Source organism: Cuculus canorus, chromosome 11 (genome assembly GCF_017976375.1).
Source record: "Cuculus canorus isolate bCucCan1 chromosome 11, bCucCan1.pri, whole genome shotgun sequence".
Lineage (NCBI taxonomy): Eukaryota > Metazoa > Chordata > Aves > Cuculiformes > Cuculidae > Cuculus > Cuculus canorus.
Window position 1 is genome coordinate 764,199 of NC_071411.1, and position 24,153 is coordinate 788,351.

General features: G+C 43.3%; 2 protein-coding genes across 8 annotated transcripts in view; one reads left to right on the top strand and one right to left on the bottom strand.

Annotated features, from left to right (window-relative positions):
• Nucleotides 1-24,153, top strand: part of CENPP (centromere protein P) — a 103,228-nt gene that overhangs the window by 56,622 nt on the left and 22,453 nt on the right. The window lies entirely within an intron of this gene.
• Nucleotides 4,244-23,132, bottom strand: ECM2 (extracellular matrix protein 2). Of its 3 annotated transcripts, XR_008451666.1 has the most exons (12): nt 22,852-23,132; nt 22,152-22,364; nt 20,541-20,858; nt 17,711-17,899; nt 15,999-16,481; nt 15,558-15,673; nt 14,469-14,604; nt 13,271-13,428; nt 11,444-11,583; nt 10,247-10,573; nt 7,904-9,524; nt 4,244-7,192 (listed from the first exon to the last, which is right to left on the bottom strand). XR_008451666.1 is itself a non-coding variant. In XM_054076574.1 (11 exons), the coding sequence occupies exons 3-11, from the start codon at nt 20,836-20,838 to the stop codon at nt 9,317-9,319; spliced, it is 2,055 nt and encodes a 684-aa protein (XP_053932549.1). In that variant the 5' UTR covers nt 20,839-20,858; nt 22,152-22,364; nt 22,852-23,132; the 3' UTR covers nt 4,246-9,316. The 3 variants fall into 3 exon arrangements, 2 of the variants coding, with proteins under 2 accessions (XP_053932551.1, XP_053932549.1); XM_054076574.1 differs by having other exon boundaries at nt 4,246-9,524; XM_054076576.1 differs by lacking the exons at nt 22,152-22,364; nt 22,852-23,132 and adding an exon at nt 22,062-22,126 and having other exon boundaries at nt 4,245-9,524.

The following is a 24,153-nucleotide window of genomic DNA, read 5'->3' on the forward strand; positions in this document are numbered from 1 at the left end:
TGGGACTCGTTGAGCTCCCTGAAGCAGCTTCTGTAGCCAATGAACCAGTTTGTGTCTTTAACTTTACCATGCAGAGTATCTGTCCCGTTCTCTGCACATCTGACTTCATCTCTGTCTTTAATTAGTTCATTCTCAGCTAAGAGTCTGGTCTCTCACAGAAAAATAACCTGCAAATTCTATTGATTTTGTTAATGTCGGTGTAATATGGTGCTACTTGCAGAGCAGTGGTTCAAATTGTAGATCAGTTATTTTTTTCGTAAGGAAGAAAAAGATCCTATGCCAAAAATGGAAGCTTTGAAGCTATTGGATCAAACCAGGTAAGGCTTGTGTTACCTGCGGCACTGCTTTTGGGTGGGTTCCAGTTCCAGTAGCAGAGATGAATGATGATAAAGTTTCCCCCTGTCACTTTTCCCAAGGAATGAAATTACAGTTTCAAAAGCAATACATGCCCACATAAAAGCCTGAAGCATGGTCTCAAAGTTTTTTGAAATCTCAGATTGCATATCTCGGCATTCTCTTGTCGGCGTCTGGAAACCAAAGCTTCCGAAGCCAATGCTCCCCTGTGTTTTGAATAGCTTGGTTTGGAGACGTTTACTTGGACAAATTAGTATTAAATTGCTGCTTAGAAAAACCACCAGCACTGCCTTGGCTCTTAAACAGAAGAGAGCTGGGGCCTGGGGGTTGTGATACAAATGTACCAGTTTCTCACTTTTCATTTCTCCTTTCAATAGAGAAGTGCTGACTCAGCAGTGTCAGCTGTCCCGGGTCTGCTGTGGTGCTCCCTGTTCCTAACATTTAGCAACATCCCTGTTTTGGATAAACATTTCAATTATTATTTTCTCTTTTCAGTTGATTCTGGTGGTAGGTATATGCTTGCAGCACACTTCCAGTTTACTAAAAACTCGCTCCTGTTGCAGAATTCTGCTCCAGGACCGCTGTTTCCAGTGTACTTTGGATGCAAAGTCCATACCGGAGCCAGCATAGTGGGGCAGCTCTGGGGCTGTGAATGGGAGCTGGAGCATGTGAAGGAAGGAGCTGCGAGTCCGTGGGTCAGGGTCCCTGTCCCTGTGCTGCAGCTGCAGCCTCGTGAGGCGGCGTCAGATCCTGCTGTTACAAAGCGATTGATTTGAGATGATGTGGGTGAAGATGCTCTTAGAATAAAATGTTATCTTACTGCATCTACTCTATCATTAATAGTGAGAGCTTAGTTTTAAATAGCCCAGTAGAAAAATGTGTGCCGCAATTGTTTACTCCGTAATGTTTTTGTCTTAATGAAGAGATATGCTTACTTAGAAAGCAGGCTGAGGGTCTTTTCCTTGCGAGTAGATGACTAGAAGATTATATGAAGCCAAACTGTTTGCTCAGACCTTTTCAGTCATTTCTGGTTTCGCCAGTGAAAGAATTGGTTGAAAATTAGGATTCAATCTTGTCTTAAAATACATATGTAACTTCTCTGAGTAGTGGAGATGAATTTCTGAGGCAGAGTAGGAGCACATCCAGCGTGTAGTAGCTGGGAATTCTGCATTTTGCTATGGTGAAATATGGAAATGGAAAAAAAATGTAATGGCGCTTTATACATCATCAGATCAGTGATATCAAATGCTATCTCGATTTCTTTGTTGCAAGTGGCTATATTTGCATTACTTTATATGTCAGAGCAGGAAAGCATATGCTGCCGTATGTGGTTAGTGCTTACATCGCAGTCTCTTTTTCAAGCTGACCTTGTCCGTGTTTGTTATTGTAAGGCGAACTGAGTACTTTTTCATTTTCTCGCACTGTTTATAAATGTGGTTTACATAAAGCGATGAATCTAACATCCACTGCAGAAATCTGTCTTGGAGACTGCCCATCACATTTTAATACCATGACATATTCCTTTCCTGCTCACAACCAGCACACGTGCAGTGCAGCCACGTAGTTGGAGTTTAGCTAAGTTTTGGCTCTTCCCAAGTTGAGCTGCACCATTTAAGGTAGCTGCGTATACAAAAGCTGTGGGTCGTCTTGATTCTTCAGTATTTATATGTAAATAGTGTAAAATACTCATTTATTGTAGTGCATTAATTAACATATATGCATATTTTTTGCATAATTTTGGCAGCTGACTTAGTAACTGCAACAAAATCACAGTTTTATTTTGCAGTCAGAGTCTTCAGGTCCTGGTGTTTATTAGCAACACAGCAAATATTGCAATTTGTATCCTGCAGCACCAAGAGATCATGTACGAAAAGAGCTGTAAAGTCAAGTCTGCATGTGCATGCATTGTCAGGCTGATGTGTTTTGTGCGTGCAGGAATGTGGTGATCTGGAAAGACCAGAGAGACAAAATAGTCACCTGAAGAGACAGAATCTTCTTTGTGACCCTTGCGGATAGATTGTGTTGCCTTAGGGCAGAGGAAGTCTACTTTATTCTGCCTTAGGCTGCAGACTAATACAAGTCTGTCCATGTGGGGAAGCCAGTTTAAGAAGTCCCCTGTTTGTTTGTTCCCACCTCGATGCTCGTCCCCTCGGTCTTGTTTGTGCACTTCGCCGGGCCAGGAAACTGCCTGGCCTGAAGGATGACCCGCTGGGTGAGAGGGGTCCTGAAACGTTTCTGGTCGCGGTCCATGCCAGTTATTCTTGGCCTTCCTTTTGATGCTACTTATAGGTTTGGGTAATGTTACATGGCATTTTTACAGAAAATGGATATTTATCTGCCTTGCAGCATTGGAGACAGCAGACATTCTTTCATGGAAAATCAAACAGTAGTTAAAATGAAAAGCTCTGCAACCAGAGCCAAACTACTGAATCACTCCGATAATAAGTTCTGAAGGAAAATTTTCTGTTTCAGAATACAGGCTGGACCAAGCACAACAATTCCTCACCGAGCGTCAAGTGTTTACTCTGCCAAAGTTTAAAAATTAAAAAACATAAAACCTCACCACCTGCAAATGCTGGGGGTTTTTTTCTATTTCCCCCTTTGTTTTAACTACCAGTGTGAACGATGTGGAAGTGCAGATGAGTAAGTTTTCTTACACCCAACCTTTTCATACACTTGGGTCGGGGCAACCCCTAGTTTCAATACAGCATGGGGCACGATGTGGTTGAGAACAGCCCTGCAGAGAAGGACTTGGGGTGAGGCCCTGGCCCAGGTTGCCCAGAGCAGTGGTGGCTGCCCCATCCTGGAGGGGTTCAAGGCCAGGCTGGATGGCATTTGGGCAGCCTGATATAGTGGGACACGTACCTGCCCGTGGCAGGGGGTGGGACTGGACGATCTTTAAGGTCCCTTCCAACCCAGACTATTCTATGATTCTATGATTTTGCTATGTTCACATGTTCCAAACACAAAGGCAGCGTTTGAAGTGGCAGCTGCCGTCGATGTCCATTGAGTTGGTAGGTTTCAGAAAAAAGAACCATGGCCATCCAGTCCTTCATATTCCAGAAAAAATTAAATAGAGCGTCCAAATAAATCAGTCTGTGACGATGATTAAATTTGGTATTATGCTTTTCCCTAACTTTACTTATCAGTCACAGTAATTTATATTGCATCAGAAATTCAGAGATCCAAAAGAAGATGAGTGACCCAGTTTGTGATGACTGTCAGAAATGACAGCAGCGAACATCACATTGTTAATGCTCATTGGCTGCATTTGGCAATGTTATGTCTGATGAAGAACATGGGCCCATGTTTGCATGTACTTTGAGCATATGCTGTGTTTTGGAGATGGGAAAAGAAACTATTTCTGGGAAGATCTCCAGCCTGAGTTTTTTTGCAGGCTTTAAAACACACAATGTTACTTTGGGACAGCTGAAACAAAAGCTTTCAGAAACATCACTGGTGAAGAGAAAGACATTATCTCCTTAGGGAACCGATTTCCTTACCGTATCAGTAAGCCAGTCCTGTGTTCTCAGATGTTGTTTGGTTCCTGGGAATGTTGTCAGAGGGTCTCGCTGGTGTCTCCTGGAAATGGTGGCAGTATCTGTGTCTGCAGGGTTGGGCCTGACGCTCAGCATGGTGGGAGGCTGCTGGGAGAGGCTGCTCTGCTTGGAATTAACCACTGCTTTTATCATTTTAGCACTCCTTTCTCGTATAATTATGCTTTTATTACATCGTAAGTATTCTGTAATCTATATTAAGTTTTCTGAGTTGACACTTAAGAAAGGACAGAATTGAATTTACTTTAATTACTCTTATATCATGAAGTGTTTTGTGCACTTATAACTTTCACCCTTTTCCCATTTCACTTGCAGGGGAAATTACAAGTAAGCATAAGGAGAAAAGAAACACCTAAAGAAATTAAATGTAAATTAGGGAAAACTTGCAATATTTGGTATAGTGGATCCGATCTAATAACTATACTGTTAAGTATGGGTTTTGCAGTAGTACAAACATGCTGAGGTTCTGCAGCTGTCCGTACTGGTGGTGCTTGTGTATTAAAATATCAAACCTGTGTATATTAACAAACCCATTCTTGGCATGATTCGGTGGGGATGCAGTGTTCAAGCAGTTGAGTCTGCTACAGCTTTGAACAAACCTGGGTATGTGGATCAGGGCAGCAGTGCCTGTGGCTGCCTGGATCCGGACATGAGCTCCGTCTCGCTCGCTGTCGCACGCACAGCCCTGTGGTGTCGTGGGCGTTAGAGCAGGGCTGGCGAAAATGACAGAAATCCAAAGAGAAAACCTTCTAAACTAAGCTAAAGGACCATGCAGAGAGCAGGTAGAACTGTCTGACAGGTGCCCTAATGTGCTGTTTTCCAAGGTACTTGTTTGGGAATGCGGGAATGTATGGTTAAGATACTTGGTCCCCTGGATGGGTTTGCACTGCTTTTTATCATAGGCAGCAATTCGCCAGATGATAGAAGTTGCTGTTACCACTCAGTGGAAACACTTATGTCAATGGAAAGCAAACATATGGCATAACTGCATGTTGACTTGTGGTGTGGAACATGAGATCTTTCTGTAGAACAGTTTGTAAAGCAGAGGCTGTTATTTTTTTGTCCTGAGCGCTTCTATCCCACAAAGGGCAATTTCCACTCGGCTTGCCCGCAGCTGAGCGAAGTAGCTCTGACTGCACAAAGGAAGCCTGCCCAGCCAACGTATAGCTTTTCTTTTTTAAACAAGCAAATGACGTCTTTGTAATTTGTCACATCAGAGTCGTACTGCAAAGAGGGTTTTGTTTCAGGGTAATTTCTATGTATGTCTCCTCACATGAGACCATGCGCTGCTCTTTGCTCAGGAGGTCGGACAGAAATTTACTTCAGTTAACCAGAGAACTAACCAATGCTTATTTCACTTAAGATTTTACCAGAGGCTTTCAAAATATCCTTCAAAATAAATACATAATGCAGGTAATGCAAATCTGTTTGAAACCCTATGGCATCAAGGGAGAAAGAGAATAATTGTTTTGCCTTTTCCAATGCAAAAACTGGGTTAACACAAAGGAAATGAGTGGGTGGAGGGTTCAAACCAAAAGGATACATTCATGGAACATTTGTAGTTCAGCTGTGGAAATGTGCTAGACGTATCATAGACTTTAATGTTTTATATACACCCAAAGAGTAATTGGTCTAATTGAAAGAGGAAAAGTCTTGCTTCCCAAGTTCCTTGTTACAAGAGCCAAACTGTGCTAGAAAAATGGAAGAAGAGTTTTCCCTGGAAGGATGGTGGTGAGAAGGTTCTGCTGAAATTCAGAACCAGGTGCCATTAGAAGAAAGCAAGTCCTATAGATTTCTAAGGAACAGCCATTTAAAAGGGAACATGAACCATGAAATATTCATGAGGACAGCCATTCCCTAACTGTGAAGGTTTTTAAGGAACAGAGGCCAGAGGGTAAAATGTAACGGGGTAGACAGCTTTCAGGATTTTGGAGAAGCTGCTGTGAGAAAAAATATAGTCCATGTTAATCCTTTTTCCTAATTTTAGTCCTTTAAAAATACCATCACACAATCCACTCGGAAGATTCTTGCCCTGGGTGAGAGTGTTGTTGAATACCCAGTATTTCCACAGCTGTGTTCAGTATTACTCCTTTGAGAAAACGAACTGTATGTGGAAAAAATAAGTCAGCTTTTATATAATTTCCCTAGGAACTGCTGTCATATGAGAAGTTCCCACAGAGCAACAGATTTGTTTTGGTCAGTGCTGCATGCAAAGCCTGCAGGTTTCTGTACATGGGCTCACAATACTCACACTTGGAATGGCAGGTCTTTTCTTGGAATTAAGAGAACTGCTTCAAAGGGCTTTGTAGAAAACAGCGCATTGGTAGCTGGTATTCCTAACTCTATCAGGGCTCTGTTAGTGTAAACAACAGCCAAAAACAGAAGCTATGAATTACACGAATGTTTGCATTCAAGAACTGGGGAATCTGTGTGCTGTGCAAAGGATGAAACACAAACCAGCTGGGAGCTCTACCAGACTACACCAATCATTTACTCAGCAGCTGTAGAAATTCTTTACATGACAGACTACTCAAGAAGAAATTAGAAAGTCAATATTTTTAAGATAAACGTTTTAAATACTGCAACTGCTAATGCTTTAATTTACTTAATTTAATTCTTAAATTCTCCATTCATTTAATGAATGGAGTCTGGATGGCTCAAGCGGACTGAACGAGTTTTGTTGTGGGGAATTCACTCGGCTCCTGAGTGTTTGCTCACTTGTAGAGAGGACGGAGAGTGTTTGTGTCCTTTATGACTTCCGTGGTGACTGGCCCGCTCGTAGGCTGGATTTGAAGCACTGGTCAAGAACATCACTGGCTTGTAGCTTTACCGAGAGAAGCAAACAGCCGTGCCCTCACAGCTCACAAACATCAGCTCATTTTCTGAGCCCATCCCAGCAGTTACTGGGCACTGTGATGAGTAAATAAGCAATGTTCAGTCATTGCTCCCATTGCCTCGCTCCTCACACCCAGCAGAGTCTGGGAAAAGCTGACACCATATTGCTAGGAAATCTGTTGTTTTAGTTTTCCTTTAGTGACTGGAGCATTTCAGTAGGATAAAATGGATGGTAATTTATCATGAACTGAGTTTTGGTGTGATCAAAAACGTTTTCTGCAGTATTGGGCTTTGTATGCTCTTGCAGGGGTGCACAGCGGTGCCCGGATGTTTTCCAGAGGAAATTTCACAGCGAGGTAACTGCTGCAGCTCGTTCATCTTGGATCACGTATGATGGAAGGTGTTTATGAAAACTTCTGTTTGATATTCTCTGTTTGCTTCTTAAACTGAAGAGGAGAAAACAGTGCTAAGTCTTTATGGCTCTATCCTGATGAGGTTTTACTATGGCACACAGTGGCCGTAAGCAAGGAGCATTACACGTGGAACAAGGCTGTGTCTCTTGGGAACAGTAAAGCCATGCACTTCCACTGAATTTCATTGCAGCAGTCATTACAAAATTGTTAAAGTTGTGCTTGCTAGCGTTTGGGTATAGCTGCTCAATGCCCAAGTCGGGATAAAACTTCTGAGTAAGATGTTAATTTATTAGGAAAATAAAAGGCTAAACTCAATTTGGTCATGTGACCATTTCTTAATGTGGAAAGGGAGATCTGTTTAATACATTTTAGAGTTTTGTGAGTGACGTATTCCCTACTTTTAGATGGAAAAAGTGTTCCAACATTTTTCCACAAGATTTTGGGCCTTGTGACTGTACAGAAGTTGTTGACAACATTCAATAGGAGCTCTTATTTCACATGCCCACTGTTTTTTCCCCCCATTTAAAGTGGTTTTCAGTGTGCCAAGAGAAGTAAAACTAAAGCCTTTCCCCTTGAAATGGAGAGTTTGGGATTTCATGGTGACTGGCAGTAACCAAAGCTAATATTACTGAATAAGCAACAGCAGCAGAGATCTCTCCGTTTCGTTCTTTGGGAAACAGGAATCTGTCTACTGGACAAGTCAAATGCTATTATGAACTGGTATTTTTAGGTGGATGCTTTTACCTTTTTCACTTCTCAAGAAGACAGTGAGCCTGCTGTGCAGGGCTTCTTCCCGACAAGTATAGGTTACACAGTTGGCTGCTGGTTCTGGCCCACGAGATCTTTCAATGCTTCCTGCGTGCAAACCCAGTGTTAAAGTCAATCACTGGCTGGGTTACTAAAAACATCGTATTCAGATTTTTGCCTTACTCTGAGTAGTTTCCTCTTTGAAATGGTTAAAAAATTCTGATAGGACTTCTCTGCAGCCTTAGCAACTTGTTCTCTCTTGAATTTCTGTGAATACGAATCACAGCTTCATCTGCTTGTGGAGAGCAGGAAAAACAAGAGTATTCTGTGCATCTACCCAAATCCCACTGTCAAAATTGTTCCATGATGGGCTTTGCAGTTTTCTTCCTCAAAGCACGTTCTCATCAGGGACTTGCCTGTGTGTGAACGAGGACTTTCTGCAGGCAGTCGTTCTTCCAGCCATCTCAGAATAACATGAAGACCCTCCCAGAGGATCTCAAGTGAGCTTCTGCCCAGACTAAAAGTTCACGTGGTGCCTGCTTCTGTCAGACTTGGGAAATTTTCAGAGGACTGGTATGGCTGAGGTCCAGGCAAGTTGTTTTGGATCCACAAAACATCTCCTGGCTGATACAGGGTGTGGGCTGTGCTACTGAATGAGACTTGTGGGTCTGATAGTTCTTTAGCAGATCTATATTCCGTTCTCCAGCTAACTGCCCTCTTGGAGTATGTTCATTTCCAGTGCAAGCCTGCAAAAACTAACCATTTGCTCAAATATAGTTTTGAGAGTAAACAAGCTGGGGGGGGTTGCGTTGAGCTGTTCTTGCCTCGGTTTGTTCTGCTAGTTCTGCAAATTCTGAATTTGTTCCCATATATTTTTTGACCAGGAACAATCAGCTCACTTCACTGTATCTCACTATCAGAAGCTGTAAAATGGTGATAATCCCATTTACTTTGCTCATAAAGTCTTTGAGGCTCACTGTTAAATGGTAGTGGGGGTTTTCTATAATAAAGCCCATTTTTCTTCCAATGTAGTTGGTAATTTTGAAGAGCGAACAGAAGAATTGCACTGTTTACGTTTGCCATATGGAAATGTTACCCGAGTCTAATTGCCCACGTATTCCTTAAGTGAGTAAGCACCTGCTCGTTGCATAACCTTCATCCCTTGGCTTCTTTCTCCTTCTTGGTTTTTGGCCTCTGCTACTGTTGTGTCCCAAGTCCAAAAAGTTTTAGGTAAAATCTTAGCCAAATGACTTGCATAAAATTCACTTTTATGGTATCTTAAAAACAGAAAAATGCATATTGAAGAGAAAAAAGAAGGGATTAAATCAGAAGTAAGCAGACCTGTTAGTAGCAGAGAATAAATAAAGCTGTGTTCCTAGAAACTGCGATCGCAGCACGAGACCTGGATGCTCATTTGATCTTCTGTGGTTTAAGAACAATGCTGCAGTAGGACCGTATGCATGAAAAGGCATGTGGCGATAGCTGTCTGGTGTTGATATAGTTGTGCTCAAGGTGAACGTGTTCCAAACGCGACTCTGCAGTCTCCTCCTCTTCACTGCTCTCGCGAACGTCATCGTCACCAAACTGAGTCCTGCAGATGCGTTCCGGAGGGACCGTCCTGTGACATTGGGGATGGAATGAGATTTTAATTAGTCAAGATCACTCATTATTTCATCAATCATGTTCACTTAGAGCTTTGGAAATGTTAATCAGTGCATTAAATTTCCTCAACAGTATGGATTGAAGACTTTCACCAGTCATTCCTTTTAGGGTTCTGTTTCCATTGTTTTCCTGTGTGTGTCATACACTCAGTCTTCCTGAGGGAAGTGTTGCTGAGGGCAGCTGAGGGAAAGCTTTCTGTGTGTTGCACTAAGACCCTCCATCTGTCATTCCTTTGTTTTGTGCAGAGGAACCAGAGAGCACCTAAGGCAGCACCGGGGCTGGCTGAACCCTGCCAGAGGCCGCTTTCCGCAGTCAGCAGCAGAGGACTCTGTTCCATTCCTGCATAGCCAGCCTGGGCTGTGGCCCAGGAGCAGGAGAGGCAGGTGCTGTGCCCTGCCTCCCGAGCTGCCCTGCGGACATGTGGCCCTGGCAGTGCCGAAGGTTCGATTCCTGGAGAGAACTGGTGCTCAGCACCTCTGTCAGCATCTTTGAGAGCTATGAGGAGGGATGAGGTCTCGCTTTTCTCTTATGTGCAGAAACACTGCAGTGGGGAACACAGGAGTTAGTGCCTCCTGCAGAATCTACTTAAAAGATTTACCTAAAAGTTAGAAGTCTTTAAAGGCTGTCTTGTGTCAGCTATCGGAATGGCAGTAACGTAGCAAAGAGTGGGGAAATTACCTTATTTTATTGTTGTTCAGTCTTAGGAAACGTAATTTTCTCATCTCATCAATTCCGAATGGTACAGACTTTAATTCATTGTGATCCAAAAACAGCTCTCTCAGAGAGTGATATGCTCCAAAAAATGACACCGGGTCGATTCCATCATCAGTCAGTTTGTTAAAGGACAGGTACAGGTACTCCAGCCCCGGCTTCATGTGACCAAAGACATACCCTGGAATCCTGTCAATCTGATTGCCAATGAGTACCAGGTGTAGTAAAGATTTTGGCAGGTAGGAAGGAACATGATATAACTTGTTATAAGAGAGATCGATTGACTCCAAGTTCCTGCATTGAAGGAGAAAAATAAATTGGATGGAAACGCTACAGCATGCAGCATTGTTAATGCTACATTCTGTACAAATCAGTCTTAATGGGATTACAGGGAAACCACATCGCAAAGGGAAATCTGTTACTGTTGTTGGAACAGAATGCGTTTGATGGAACACGGTCGTGCATGATCACTCTGGGAACAGGATGAATGAAAGCTGCTAATTATCAATCAAGCACAGTGATTCTGATGGGAAGGAGTCTCCAGGGATGAGCAGAGAGGAGGCTGGGTAGAGGAAACCCCAGGGACTCATTAGTGATTGATCAATGCGGCTGAACTGCAACAGTGAGTCACACCAGAAAATAGATGATAACCTGGGGACTCGGTGGTTATTCCACTGCCTTGGATTTTTAGCTTTCATTCTAGAGCCCATTTGAAAGGGAACTGGTTTGTGAGGGGCTCCTTTAGAATCACCCTGTGCCTTGCTTCCCGAGCTGAGGGAGCTGCTAGGAACAGCGTGGTGATTTCAGACTCAGCAGTTCGCAAATCCAGAAACCAACAGTGTGGTAAGCATCTCTTAATACCAAATTATCATATAAATGTGTTGATAATTAATGTTCATTTTTTGATTGGATGGTCAGAAGAAACATGTACACCTTAACGTTAATATGACCCAGGTTTGAAGTACAAGACCTTTTTGTTTTAAAGTTGTTTCTGAACCCTTTGTAGGTCATACCATTTAAGCTGAGTAAATTAAGACAAATTAGGTAAGGAAAACTAGCAGATCAAGAGAGCCCTCCAATTTACAGTGAAACATAATGAAGTGCAAATATTTCATCTGACTCATGACAAAGAAAATAATTATATTTTAAATGATTCATACTTACCCTTGATTTATCCAAGCCAAAGGTGCTATTCTGTGCTCTTCTAATTTGTTGTGCTTTAGCACAATGACATTTATGTTTCTTGTGTGGTTAAAGCAAATTTCTGACACTTCTTCAATTTGATTATTCTCAAGGTATAACTCCTGTAGGTGCATTTGGAAAGAAACGTTGTGAGAGCGAAATACGCTGCTCTTTCCCATTGCAAATTCAAAGTGTAGCTGTTACCCGCCCTCCCTGTTCCCTGTCTGCTACAGGGAAAGATTCCGTGTCTTTCTGGATAAAGAAATATCAGTGGGAACTGGAGTCTGTTTGTAGCTGCAGCGTCGCCTTCAGAAATGCATTTTTTCAAAGCAATTGATTTGTGAGAATACAACTTGCTTTGAAACATCACATCAAAACCCGGTTGTATCTCGCAGCTTGCCTGACGTGGGGCAGCGTAGGGTGCAGAGCGAGGCAAGAGGAGGAGATTGACAGGAGGGCATTAATGGTTTGGTTGTGGAAAGGTATTAGTGTGGAAGACATTCAGAGTTTTGCTTTCTTAATCTCTTTGCTGGATGCTCGCAAGCTCTGAAACTTTCACATTTGTAGGAATAAACACTGTGAGCCTGCGATGTATCAGACCTGCCTGGTTTACGCAGACCCAGCTCCCACTAATGGCTCGTGGCGGGCGGCAAAGAGGATGGGGAACAGAACTGAGGGGCTGTGGCGAAAGGGTGCAGTGATTTCAGAGCGTGACAGTCAGTGTTTGTATGTTTATTAGGTGTTGGTTTGAAATTAAATGTTCCCAAAGCACATGAAGTGTAGGAAAACTCGCCAGTGTTCTCTGGATCATTGAGGAAGGATGCAGCGAGACAGTGAAAACTAACGCGTATGTGAGTGGGTGGTGGAGAGCACGAGGCTGAAGCAGAGGGGCAGGCAGTGGCTGCGGGAGAAGCTGGTGTTAGGGAAAAGATACCACTGGATTTGCCGGAGTTGGGGTTCCTCCCCCCTGTTTCAGATGATGGGAAGACACACAGGGAAAAGGAAATGCATACGAGAACACTGCGATGAGAGAGGGACTCAAGAGATAGGGGCAAATTGATAGGTAGCCAGAGTTATCTTTGAAGCAGAGACTGAGGTAAGCAGAGAGTGAAACTGGACAGGGATTGAACAGGGATAGCGTCCCTAAAAAACAGCAAATCACGTTCAGATTCTGGGCGGAGGAAGGGGATGGGAGACTGCCCTGAGAAGAAAGGTCTTGATGGAGAATCAAGGAATGAGGAAACTGTTCAGGGAAGAGAACTAAACCTCCCATTCAAACACTGCTCCCGCACCCCAGCTGAGATGGGGTTCTGCAATGGCTCAGAAATCCAGGGAAACTGAGACTTGGAGCAGCCGGAAGAGGAAAGTCAGGTGTAGGTGTCGAAAGAGTATTTCTCTGTCTTTTGGACTAGACAGTCTTGGTTCCTTTTATCCCCCCTTACAAAAGAGGTTGTCTGGATTTCATTATTCTCACTGCTCTGTTGTGAATTCCCCTTTGTGTGATGGAGTGGAAGGTATGGAACCAAACAGGCTGTGGGGTTTGGTGAGACAGCGCTGGATAAGTTCAGCTTGAAAAGCTGCTTTTTGGAGTGGGCTTCGTATATAAATAAATTTCTGGAAATAATGATTTGGGAATAAAAAGTATTAGTATTTCTAGAAACACATTTCTAAAATTTAGATTCACGTCTACCTGGTGATAGTAATGCAGGAAGGGAAAAAAGATGGTTAAAATGTCTGGGAAATGAACCTTTCTTGTTCTGTTGGGGTTTTTTTTTTTCCTTCTTTTGGTTTGTTTTGGGTTGGTTTTACCTCAAGAGTGACAGGCAGGCCTTGTGGGATAATTCTGAATTTGTTTCTTCCCAGTCGCAAGTAAGAGAGACTTTTCAAAGGTGAGAAGGCCAAAGGGCTGACGTTTGCTTCACTGAGTTTATTCCCTTCTAGTTCCAGGGTGACCAAGTTCTTTAGATCTGGGGAGGAACAGTTGGGATTTTTGTTAGTTAATGCCATCTCCTGCCTTGTTAAAATGCACATTCAAGATTTAACCGTCTTAAGCACGGCTCAGGTTGGCCCTCAGCAGTGAGGGGATGCAGTGATTTGTTATCTCCTGTTTACTAGCTTGCAGAACTTCAGAGCCTGACCAGAGCTTTGCTCATAGCTTCCTCTCCCACTCGGGATAGGAAAGGTGGCAGCTGTCCCGCTGTGTATGAGGCTGCCCTCTCGGCCATATCCCTCCCGGTGGGGTGCAGGAGATGCCCGGGCTCCGATGCTGTGTGGGTCCTGAGCTCCGCGCAGGTGCCCGGTGATGCCCACGGGTCCCCCATTCACGGATGATGCTGGTTGTGTTACTCTGACTTAAGGCTCACATCTTCCCCGCCCCACCTGACCTCTTCCAGCCACTCACTGCACCGTGCCGAGAACCCTCGTGGCCGGTAGCTGCTCCTCCTCAGCGCCCAGCGCAGGCAACAGCAGAGACTGGGCAAGGAGTTCTGTTCCGTAGCAGCAAGTGCCTCATTCACATCATCCATTGTGAACTTTTTATTTCCCAGAAGAAGTGTATAGCTCCTCCTACCAGTGCAGTTGGATCCTTTCTGACTAAGGCTCTGGTAGCCCTTGGCCCACATTGCCTTTCTCTTAGCTCAGGCATTTCTATTGCTCCACGGGGAGCTGGGTCACCAACTGGATCCTGTTTCCATGGGGACCCTTTTGGCAGGAGCGGAGAAGGAGCAGAAGGGTCAGGTAAATTATGACATGGATGGGTATTTTGTAGTTTTTTTTTATCAGCCCACATTTAGCTTGGCTTAAAATGGTCGTTGCATAAGAGGAGAAAGTGTAATTTTAAAAAATCTCTGTGAAAGTCTTTCCCCTTTTGTTGCCTTTTGCAAACGTGGCCCTCAGAAGCTAGTGATTATCTTACTGGTTGTACCAAGCCAGATGAGTTTGGTTTAACATTCTGCTTTTCAAATTTATTGTGATCTCTTCGTGTGATCGATACTAATTTTCCACATACCTTTTAAGCTGTCTTCATCAATGGCATGGAGGTGGTTATCATTTATTTTTATTTCTTCCAAAGTTGATGGCAATTCAGAGGGAACATGTACCAGCAGATTCCCATCCAAATACAAACGTTTCAGCTTTTTCAGGACCTTAATCACAGGAATAAAGAAGAGAACATATGGGTGTAAACTATATGGTTAAGCATACAATGTAATCACAGCAAACATTTTCTTAAGCCTCCGTGTTTTGAAGATTTTCAGCAGCAGTGCCAGTGTTGAGTGTTTTGAATAAAAGGTGTTTTTCTGCCTTTGGTCTAGTTAATTGTTTTCTTTGTGCTAGCTGCTAACAAAGGTGCCAGTTAATGTAACGTGTAACCAGGAGAGCTTGACTGAGCACATCGGCTTTTCCCATGGCCGCCCTGCAGCTCTCAGCCGTAGCTGTTCTATCACTGCTGTCTGAGTCGTGTAGGTGTTGCCTTACAGAACTGCCGCAGTGTCTAGGAGGTCACAGGATGGATATCTGTAGACTATGTGTTCATGCTCTTTGGGTGTGAGCTAATGGGCAGCTTTCTGTGGGTCAGCAAATTTAACTTTACTCAAGCGTAACAACAGTAACTTTTTCTGTGACTGAGGGTTTTTATTACTTCAGGCAGCTTGAAAATTGGTATGAAAGTTATTATTGCTTGATTTTGGTCAGTGCACATCAGTCACCGTGCAGAAGTGAGCATTTCTTAAACAGGCGGAGTTGTAGCAGTGATTCCACTGAATCCTGCTTTCCTCCGGTTTTGTCTCAACTGCCTGGTGCAATGTAAGCCTCACCAAAATTTATTTCACAATGGAAGCACCTCCCTGTCTTTTCCATCTGCTTTGATCTCATAGGAGCTGTGGGAACTGAAGCTGTTCTTGTCATGGAGGGAGGTGGTGTACAGGGAGTCCTGCAAGAAGCCTGACTGCATATGGCAGGAAACAGAATTAAAGCGTACTGGGATAAGTCAGTTTGTTATTCATGTGCTTTTTGTATTCATCTTGCCTGAAGAAGCGAGACCTTGATGCCTTACTTCCACACTTTAATTACTGCCTGTAGTAAAGTTAGGCTCTCTTACTTTGAATGCGCTTGGACCTATGCCAGGAGAGGTAATATTGTTTTTACTCAGATCGATCCACTCCAAGTTAGGTATCCCATTGAATGCTTCATCTGAGATAGCGGTGATACCGTTGCCTAGGACAGAATTCCAGACAATAGTTTCAGTTATGGATTACAGTGTGTGTCTGAGCTGTGTAGCATTGTACACAAAAAAAATATATTACAAAAATAGCTGTATTACCTACAGTAATTGTGTGTAGATAGATTCACGTGGTATTTAAACACTATTCAGCAAATCTAACATATTTAATTTACTGTCTTAGAGGTATAGCTGTGAAATTCATTCAAACACGTTTCTATGACAAGGAATGACAAAATGTTAATGCTACTGTTGAGTGCATTGAGAATGGATAATGCTACTTTCATGAGAAAAGCTGTGCAAAGCAGATCCGTTTATTACCTGTAAGGTCCAGACTTGTCAGATCTGGGTCTGAGATGGGTGGTATTTGTGTCAGTTTGGCATTAATGCAGCTTACTGTGGTGTCCAAGGTGGAGCATCCAGCTGGCAAAGGAGGAGCTTCTATGGGTGGAACAGGAATAGGGGAATGAGGTGGCATTCTTAAAGTACCATCATCTTCATGGATGTCATATGGTGTCTCTTCTTCTGCGAGTCCCTGTCTTGCAATAGGCTGCTTTTCTCTGCGATGGGCTTTATGCTTCTGGCGATGTTTTTTACCTTTCCTTTTTCTTTTCTTTTCATCCTTCTTATGACCTTCTTTCTCTTTAAACTCTACCACTTCAGTCCTGAGCAGTTCATCCTCTTCAGTGTGAGTACGCGCTGATGGCAACACATTGGCATTGTCCAGCTCGGTGGATTCTGGAACATCACCAGACAACTCACTCGTGTCATCCAGTGAAATGATGCTTGAGTCCGAAGAGGAGGCTAACCAGGGGCAGCAAGAATAACACAGCAGTTGTCTGATAAGAGGATATGAAACTAAGGTTTCAGTAAGCATTGTTCCCCTTGTATACTAAAAATATGGTAACTAGAGAAGACTAGTATTCCCCTTAGAATATGATTTCAAAGGATGAAAATATGGTCTTACATTCCTGCTTGACAGCAGAGGCATACTTTGGCTGAGAAAGAGCTAAGCCAAGCCTACAGAGCAGGGCGTAGATGTGTATAATTCATTGCACCTCCAGAAAACAGGGAAATTAATATAGCCTTCATAATTTTCAAACTACTGTTTTAATTAGGTTTTTGTGTTGTTGGGGGTGTCTGAAGAGGAAAAGGGCCACACGTGGGAAAGGAGGAAGGTAATCTGAATCCAACTCAGAAAGGTTAGGACTTGCTCTCCAACACAAGGGCTGTCAGATGTAGAGCTGGCTGCGGGCGGGGAGCGCACCAGGGGACTGCGTCAACTCCTTCACCAAAGTGCAGTTTTTACTTGTGTAACAGGGCAATTCAAATCAAAGGAGCTCGGTAATTTCTGCCAACGTGACGTTGAACTCTACAGTTAATTTCTGTGCTGTCTCAGAGCATTTCTCTTTGCCACGTGTGCGCATACGGGAGGCAAGGTGCTAGTTTTACAGTAAGAGGTTAAGTTCAGCACTTTGCAGACAGGGCATTGGGAATGGGTGAAGGAAATCACATTGCATCTTTATGTCCTTCATTCCTTTTCTTTTTAAAGGTACTGATTTTGCTTACGTTTCTATGAAGAAGCAGCAAGCTTGTAGTTCTGGTCTTCCTTGCCTGAGTTAACTTCCTTCTCTTGATCTCTATCAAACTGCTGCATGTCTAACACCCGTAACAGAGATTTACCAGCCTGTAAGCTCTATATTTATTCTGTATGGTTCTTTTGTAAAGGTAGGAGGGCAGAAGCAGAAAAGGGGAACTAAACAAAGTGATATAATTATCCTTTTATTGCATGTTTAACACCTTTTCTTGAACTCTTCTGTCAGACTGTTCTAATAGCCACTGTACTCTATGGAACTGAACTCAGCCTGAATAGAAATTATGAAGCCCTGTTCTTATCATGAAATTTGGGACTTGTTTTCTCTGTAGAAGGATAACGTGTACCTTGTGCTCCTCGATATCATTAAATATGGCGTCTATGTTAGGTTTTGCATGAGGTAGGTTTAAAACAGTACCAGTGTGGTGGTATACAGTACCAGCATCAGAGCAGATCGGGCAGCATTCTCCTGCGGGTAGGATAGTGCTGGGACATCGTAGAGGGTGGCACACGGCTGTGTCACAGATCACTTCTCCTTTCGAACACAGACAGGTAACGCAGGGCTTGGGAGACCAGACAGCTTTGTCGTACAGAATCATCCCATTAGCTGTGCAGTGTCCCTGCTTTCCTAGGAAAAGAAAATTGGAGTGAAATGGCTTAAATGGAAATAAACCACCCAGTGTTCATTTCAGATTTTGAAAAGATGCACAACCATTTTGTCCTCATTTTGAAACCATGTCAAATACACCCTATTCTAACTTATCCTTATTCCTTATTTTTTGTGGCTGTATTTTCTTCAGCTTATTAGCAGTCTTCATCCATGTTTGGTCTTGGCCACTCAGCCATGCAGGCAGCCGAGGGGTGGGCACACAATTCACATGTTTGAGCCATCACTGCTCATGGCCTCGCAGCTCCTTTGCCCCTCTGCATTAAGGCCATTGGATAAGAACCCGTTTTCTAGCATAAAATTTAATTATCAGAATCATCCTGTTTGGATGTTTCTCTATATTCCTTATATTTTAGAAGTTATCCTTTTGATTTAACTTACACTCAGGATGGAAAGAGGGAGAAATGAAATTTTTGAACAGTTGACTCTTGTTTTTTTCCAAGATCCAGTGTATGTGTGCATAATTGCAGCTGGGCGAAGTTGTGCTCTAATCAACTCAAGCCGTCTTAACAGAAGGAGGAGAGCAGCTGGTCCAGGCCAAGCATTCGCTGGCTGCGGATCCCTTCTCATTCCTCCCAGGTGTCTGTGATCCAGCTATTTGCTGGATGCTGACTTTGGGTTTTTATGTGCATGCCAGGAAGCCACAATATTTCTTTTAAGTAATCTCCAAAGGAAACACAAAGGGAACAGTGCACTTTCTCATGTTAAACAATAAAACGTCAGTGGTGCCAGAGGAACATATCTGGCTTGTGATGGAAATTCTTCCGTGCTTCCTTAAATTCTTTGTTTTGTTTGAGCTACTAGGCTGCATCTGCAGTTGGTGTGGGAACAAGCGGAATGAGATGGGTTGTTGGGCCAGGGTGGCCTCTGCAGACTCTAATGAGTGATCTCGTGCATGAGCGTTCCTTAAAAAGCTGGGGCCGTTGTGTATGCTTAAAGGCAGAGACGTGCCTTTTATCGCCTGGCAGAGCCATTGTTCGGCATTCTGCTGGAGCTCACGACCGAGGAGTGTGCTCACATGCTCCCTATCCTTCTGTCCGCTGGGGAACCTCAGCGTGCTGGTGTCACAGGGGGAAGCAAAGATTGAGAGCTAGAAGTACTCCAGTGGTTCTATACCACCCATGGGCTGATGGGAGTCTGTAAAGGACAAGTGCAAGTTCTTTTACATTGTGCTCAACTATTTCAGTTAATTTAAATGGTTCATGTGTTTTTTATATGGAGGAAGAAGACATGTCTGGTTACCGTTACACGTCTATTTAAACTGTTATTTTTCACCATACACATGACACCTGTAAACCATTCTTTAGGCTACTGAGAGCAAAATAAGTAGCAAGGAAAATGAAAGTCAAGTTTTGGTTGATTTTCTTCTGTTCTGGAGTATGATTAATAGTAGTGTTCTATTATTTAATAGACTGTTTTTTCCAAGTCTGACATTAACTTGAAAAAATTTTGAACTTTAAAAGCTAGACTAAAAAATACCTTGTGGCTGAAGCCTTTGGCAGAGGAGCAGGGGACGTTTAACCTTTGGAAATATGGTGTAAATTCAGCATGGAGTTCCAAATGAAATGAGTTCAGTGGCTTTAGCTCAGCTTTTGGATGCAAGTCCAGATAGAAGCAAACAGGGCGGGGAGTGGGGAAGGATACTGCATTATTTCAGCATGAGCGATGGCCTCTAACAGTGAGGCTGGAATATCTTACATGAAGCGTGTGCTAGTTATGTGGTATTTTCCGCTCTTTAATTTAACAAGTATTTTTAAATTAAAGGTTTGACATCGGTAGCATCTATTACAAGGGTAATCCTGCATTGCATGCTAGAAGTGCTGCAGTCAAGAGTTTTGCTAGCTTTCCGATTAAAAACTCCTTACTTAAATACATTTGATTTGAAGTGGTTCAGCCTTTTTGTAAGTAAGGACTTCCTACAAACACTAACGTTAGGAAAATTTGGCTGAAATACGTTTTGTCCTTTAAGTGGAGACCCGTTAAGCCAGTGGTTGCGCCTCCTGTGTGACACACTACAAGGCTTAGCTCCTTGCTTACAAACATAGATTATTATTATTGTATCCTTGTATTATCATTAAAAGCAGTCGTAATCGGGGCCTTCTTACTTTTCTCATAAAACTCATGAAATTCGTAGGATGATTTCTTAAGAAATATAACCAAAAATAAGAACTTAAATCCATTTTAAATTACACTGGTGCTATTGCTGTTATTGCCTCAGCAAAACCTTAGGTCACTAGGAGATCTATTGGGCAGGAAATGCCTCAGAATGGCCTTCAAACTTGGTATGTGTTTGAAGTTACAAACATCTCCCAACAGCGTTTTTATTCAATTTGAGAATGTGGAGAAATTGCAGAAAATACTTCTGTTACCCAGCAAGGCTGGATTGTCCATACGGCTTAAGCTCTGACAGTTAAAATGCTTCCTATGCTACCACAACACTGCTATGAAAGGCAACAGAAGTAGGGTAGCAAAAAGGTGATTGGGGTTTCTTTCCATCTGTGTTGCTAGTGGAGCTGCAATAAAGCTGTCCTGAGTTTCTATATTTCATTTGCAGTCAAGAGAAAACGCTCAGCTCTGAGTAGCAGAGGGGCTTTGCCCTTACCTGGCAAGATGCTGTAACTGGATTCCTGTCCAGCCAAACCTATGAGAGAGTCAAAGACTCCCATCACCCCGTCATCAATGTTAATGAGCGGTACGCTGGGCGCTGCCACGATGGGCGCTGGCGGCTCCATCCCTGGCTGGGCTGGGGCCCTGTGCCCTGCTGAGGAGCTCCTTGGCAGCCCTCTGGAGCGCATCCTTCTCCTCTGCCTCCCGAGAAGGGCAACGGCGTCACTGTGGGAGAACTCAATGCACAGAGAGACAAGCAGGAAACAGGAGACTATTGATGTCGCCTGCATCATTTTCTGTCTCTCAAAGTGCCCTGGAATGGGGGAAAAAAAAAAAAAAAAGAAGAGATTTAGGTACCTAGAGAGCTTTTAGGATTGTGTCAGTCAAATGGTGTGCTTTTCAAAGCGGGTGGACTGTTGTACAGCAGCTCAATGGAACCAAGTGTCCTCCTGGGAGGAAATTGCCCTTTTAAATTAAATTTTATGTTGTGGGTGCCTGCCCTTGCTGGCAGCAGCCACCTTCAAATACTCTGCTGGATAGAAGGGTAGTTTATTGTATCTGCTGAGCACTGAACGAAGCAAACTGTGTTTGGAAGTATCTTTTCCAATCCAAATTAGTTGTGCATCTGCTTTTCTAGGCAAAGGTTTTATTAAGCATAGATAGGCTAAAAATTTCAGTCTATAATGGCTTGTGTTCTGCTTTTACGTTCTCAGCAATTCAAAACTACTATGTATTTCTTGAGGCTTCTTATGCTTGGGACAGAAAAGTACTATTTGCTGTCACCAACAGGTGGCATTCCAAAACTGAGCAGTTTGCAGTGTGCATGGAGAGCAGACCAAGCAATGGCTATACCAGTGTGGAAATCAGTCTGTGCACACCCAGCGTTATTAATGCGTTGTCATGGTCTTGGCTTGTTGTCATGGCCATATCTTTACCCATAAATGTTTAGAGAGTGCATAGGATGTGTAAACATATTTATTACCTGTACTTTTATCATGTAACGTGTTCAGTAGTTTGTAGCTTTCAAAATGCTGATCTTCATTAAGCACAGCATGGGTCGTTTCACTATTACATTAATGGCAATAGTTAATTTTTATAGTGAACCCCTAGAAGCACCAGAGCATCAGAATTGATTCAGTACTCTCTTTAGCTATTCGGTGTAAATTCAAACATGTTTCTAAGCTGTCATGGTTATTTCTCATGACACACAGGTGGTAATGTGATAACAAAAGTTTTTCACGTACTCTTCTTTACATTCATTGCACAGAAATTACTTACGTTGAGCCACAGCAGCAAAACTAATTGCACTTCCAGTCAGTGAGAGCTCAAAGTGCATGCAAACACTCGCCCAAACAAAAAGCAGAGCAGCTGGCATTGCGTACTTTAGAAATGCATTCATGTTCAGTTCTGCTAATTACAGCTCACTTTAATTCACACATATTTGCAAAGTTAACACGTAGTTTAAGCCATTCAACGTCATGCTTTAAGTAATAATTGAAAATGGAAAATGTTTTACCTTGCAATCTAACCTAACAGCAGGCTCTGCTTGGTGTCATTTAGTCCCCAGCTGCAACTGAAACAAAATCAGATGCTATCTTAAACCTACCAGAGGTACGAGGAGATTGCTGAAACACGTTAGCCGGTTCCTTAGGCTGCAATATCTCCTTTCCCTGGAGACAGAGCACTATGCTCGTCTCGAGCAACAGGCTCGGCTCCGTTCTTGGAGAACTCAACGCTCACTCAAGGAAAATGAGGAGCAGCACAATGTATTCGGTCCGGAGGCTGACAAGGCACAGCTGGAAACTCACGGCACTTAGAGCTGCACAAGAAACAGGAAAATGGAGGGGGTTCAAAAGACACAAAAATGTGTGTTTTACTCAATTCTTTCTGTATTCAAAAATTCAGTTTCCAAGTGGCATGATTTTAATGTAGATTTCTTATTTTACAGACATAGCACATTTTGGCAAGTGTAACCTTAACTTAAAAACATTTATGAAAATTAGAACTTCTTTCTTTAGATCATGTTTTCTTCCTCCCCTCCTGCATAGCCTCCAGTCTATAGGCAGCAAACCTCTTTGCCACTGTCTTGGCATGGAAAATTTTAATTTTGTCCGCTTATAGCAAGGATTTCACCATAAGCTTAAGAATGGAAAATAAAATCACTGAAGCATTTTCCCTTCACTTTTTTGGAAGGCTAATTACATCCTGAAACATGATCCCGAGGCACAGCTCGGCTGAGCTGCAGGGAAGTTCAGAATCCAAACAGAACTGAGTGTGGGGGGAGGGAGGGAAGGATGGTACCTTACCACAAGTCGTTTGTGTGCCCGCAGAGCCTTCTCCTCCTTCCCCAGGTGGAGCTGCTGTCAGTGTTTGATGAGAGGATGAGGCTGCTAAGCTTCCGAAGCGACGGGGTTACCTGGTAGATGGAGTTGTCCGAGTTCTTCAGACATTAAAAATGTGTTGGTTGCTTGAGTTCATACTCTGAGGAATGCTTAGACAGAAAGTCGTGGAATGGTATAACCGTTGAGTTAACCATAATTGTTAACTGGTGTGTGGTGGAGAGATACTGGGAAACACTTTGTCTCCTAACATAGTTGTTCAGTTTCTGCTGTGCTTTGCTTTGTGAAGTCGAGATTAGAAGAAATATCACACTTGAGTAACAGAGATAGTCAACACATGGAGCTAGCGTCTGAGTGGAGAGAGCACGGCTCAGTCCCTGTGCCAAGAGCCTTGGTTTGCAAAGAGTGAGTGGGGCAACACGACAGCAGTTGTTCCACCAGCACAAGGGCAGAGAAGAAGAGCAAACTGGATCTTCTAATGGTTATGCTAAAAGACTTTAGGTGTTAAATGATGGTGTATTTATTAGAGACAAAAGCAACAGCGTTCACTTTATTATCTCTTTATAAACGTGGCTGCTTATGCTTCGATTGCCGTCTCAGGCTCATCTTCTGTTAGTGCTCAGGCACGCGCATCTCCAGAAGCCTGCCCTGCCGGGACGTGAGATTGCCTGCTGATACAGTGGATCTGGCCAGCCTTCACTCATGTGAAGCCTGGGGTTAATGCATCTGCCTTGGATGTGATGCCTCTGATTGCTGAATTCTAGGAAATCCTCCTGCTGGGCTCTTTAGGCTATGTCATCTCTGTATTTGTTGACAGGCTGACAGTACATGGTGCCCTCTCGCATTCCTGTTACACACAGTGACATTAAAGTATAAGGCAAGCGGCCCTGGTCCCTTCAGCCTTAGAAAATCCTCTCCTTGCTGTCACTGCCAGGGTGTCATGTGAAGCACCTCCAAAGCTGATGTGACTGCCTAGGTAGTACTGTCTTCCACCATGGTCTTCAAACGGGGCTTGCAAATGAAAACACCAACTCAGTGCTCAGCACCAGCAGCGAATACAGCATCAGTAATTGCTAGGAAAACACTAGAAAGCAAAACTGAGAGCATTATTATGGCACCGTTAGACACTCAAATCTAAGATGATCTGCATGCCATGTTTCATCTCTAGGTCCTCCACCTTTAGACAGTGTTATGATTTGAGGATACCCAGTCCACCTATTCCGATAGTTCCTCACTGCTAGAGAGAGCACCCCAGTCTGTTCTGTCCGC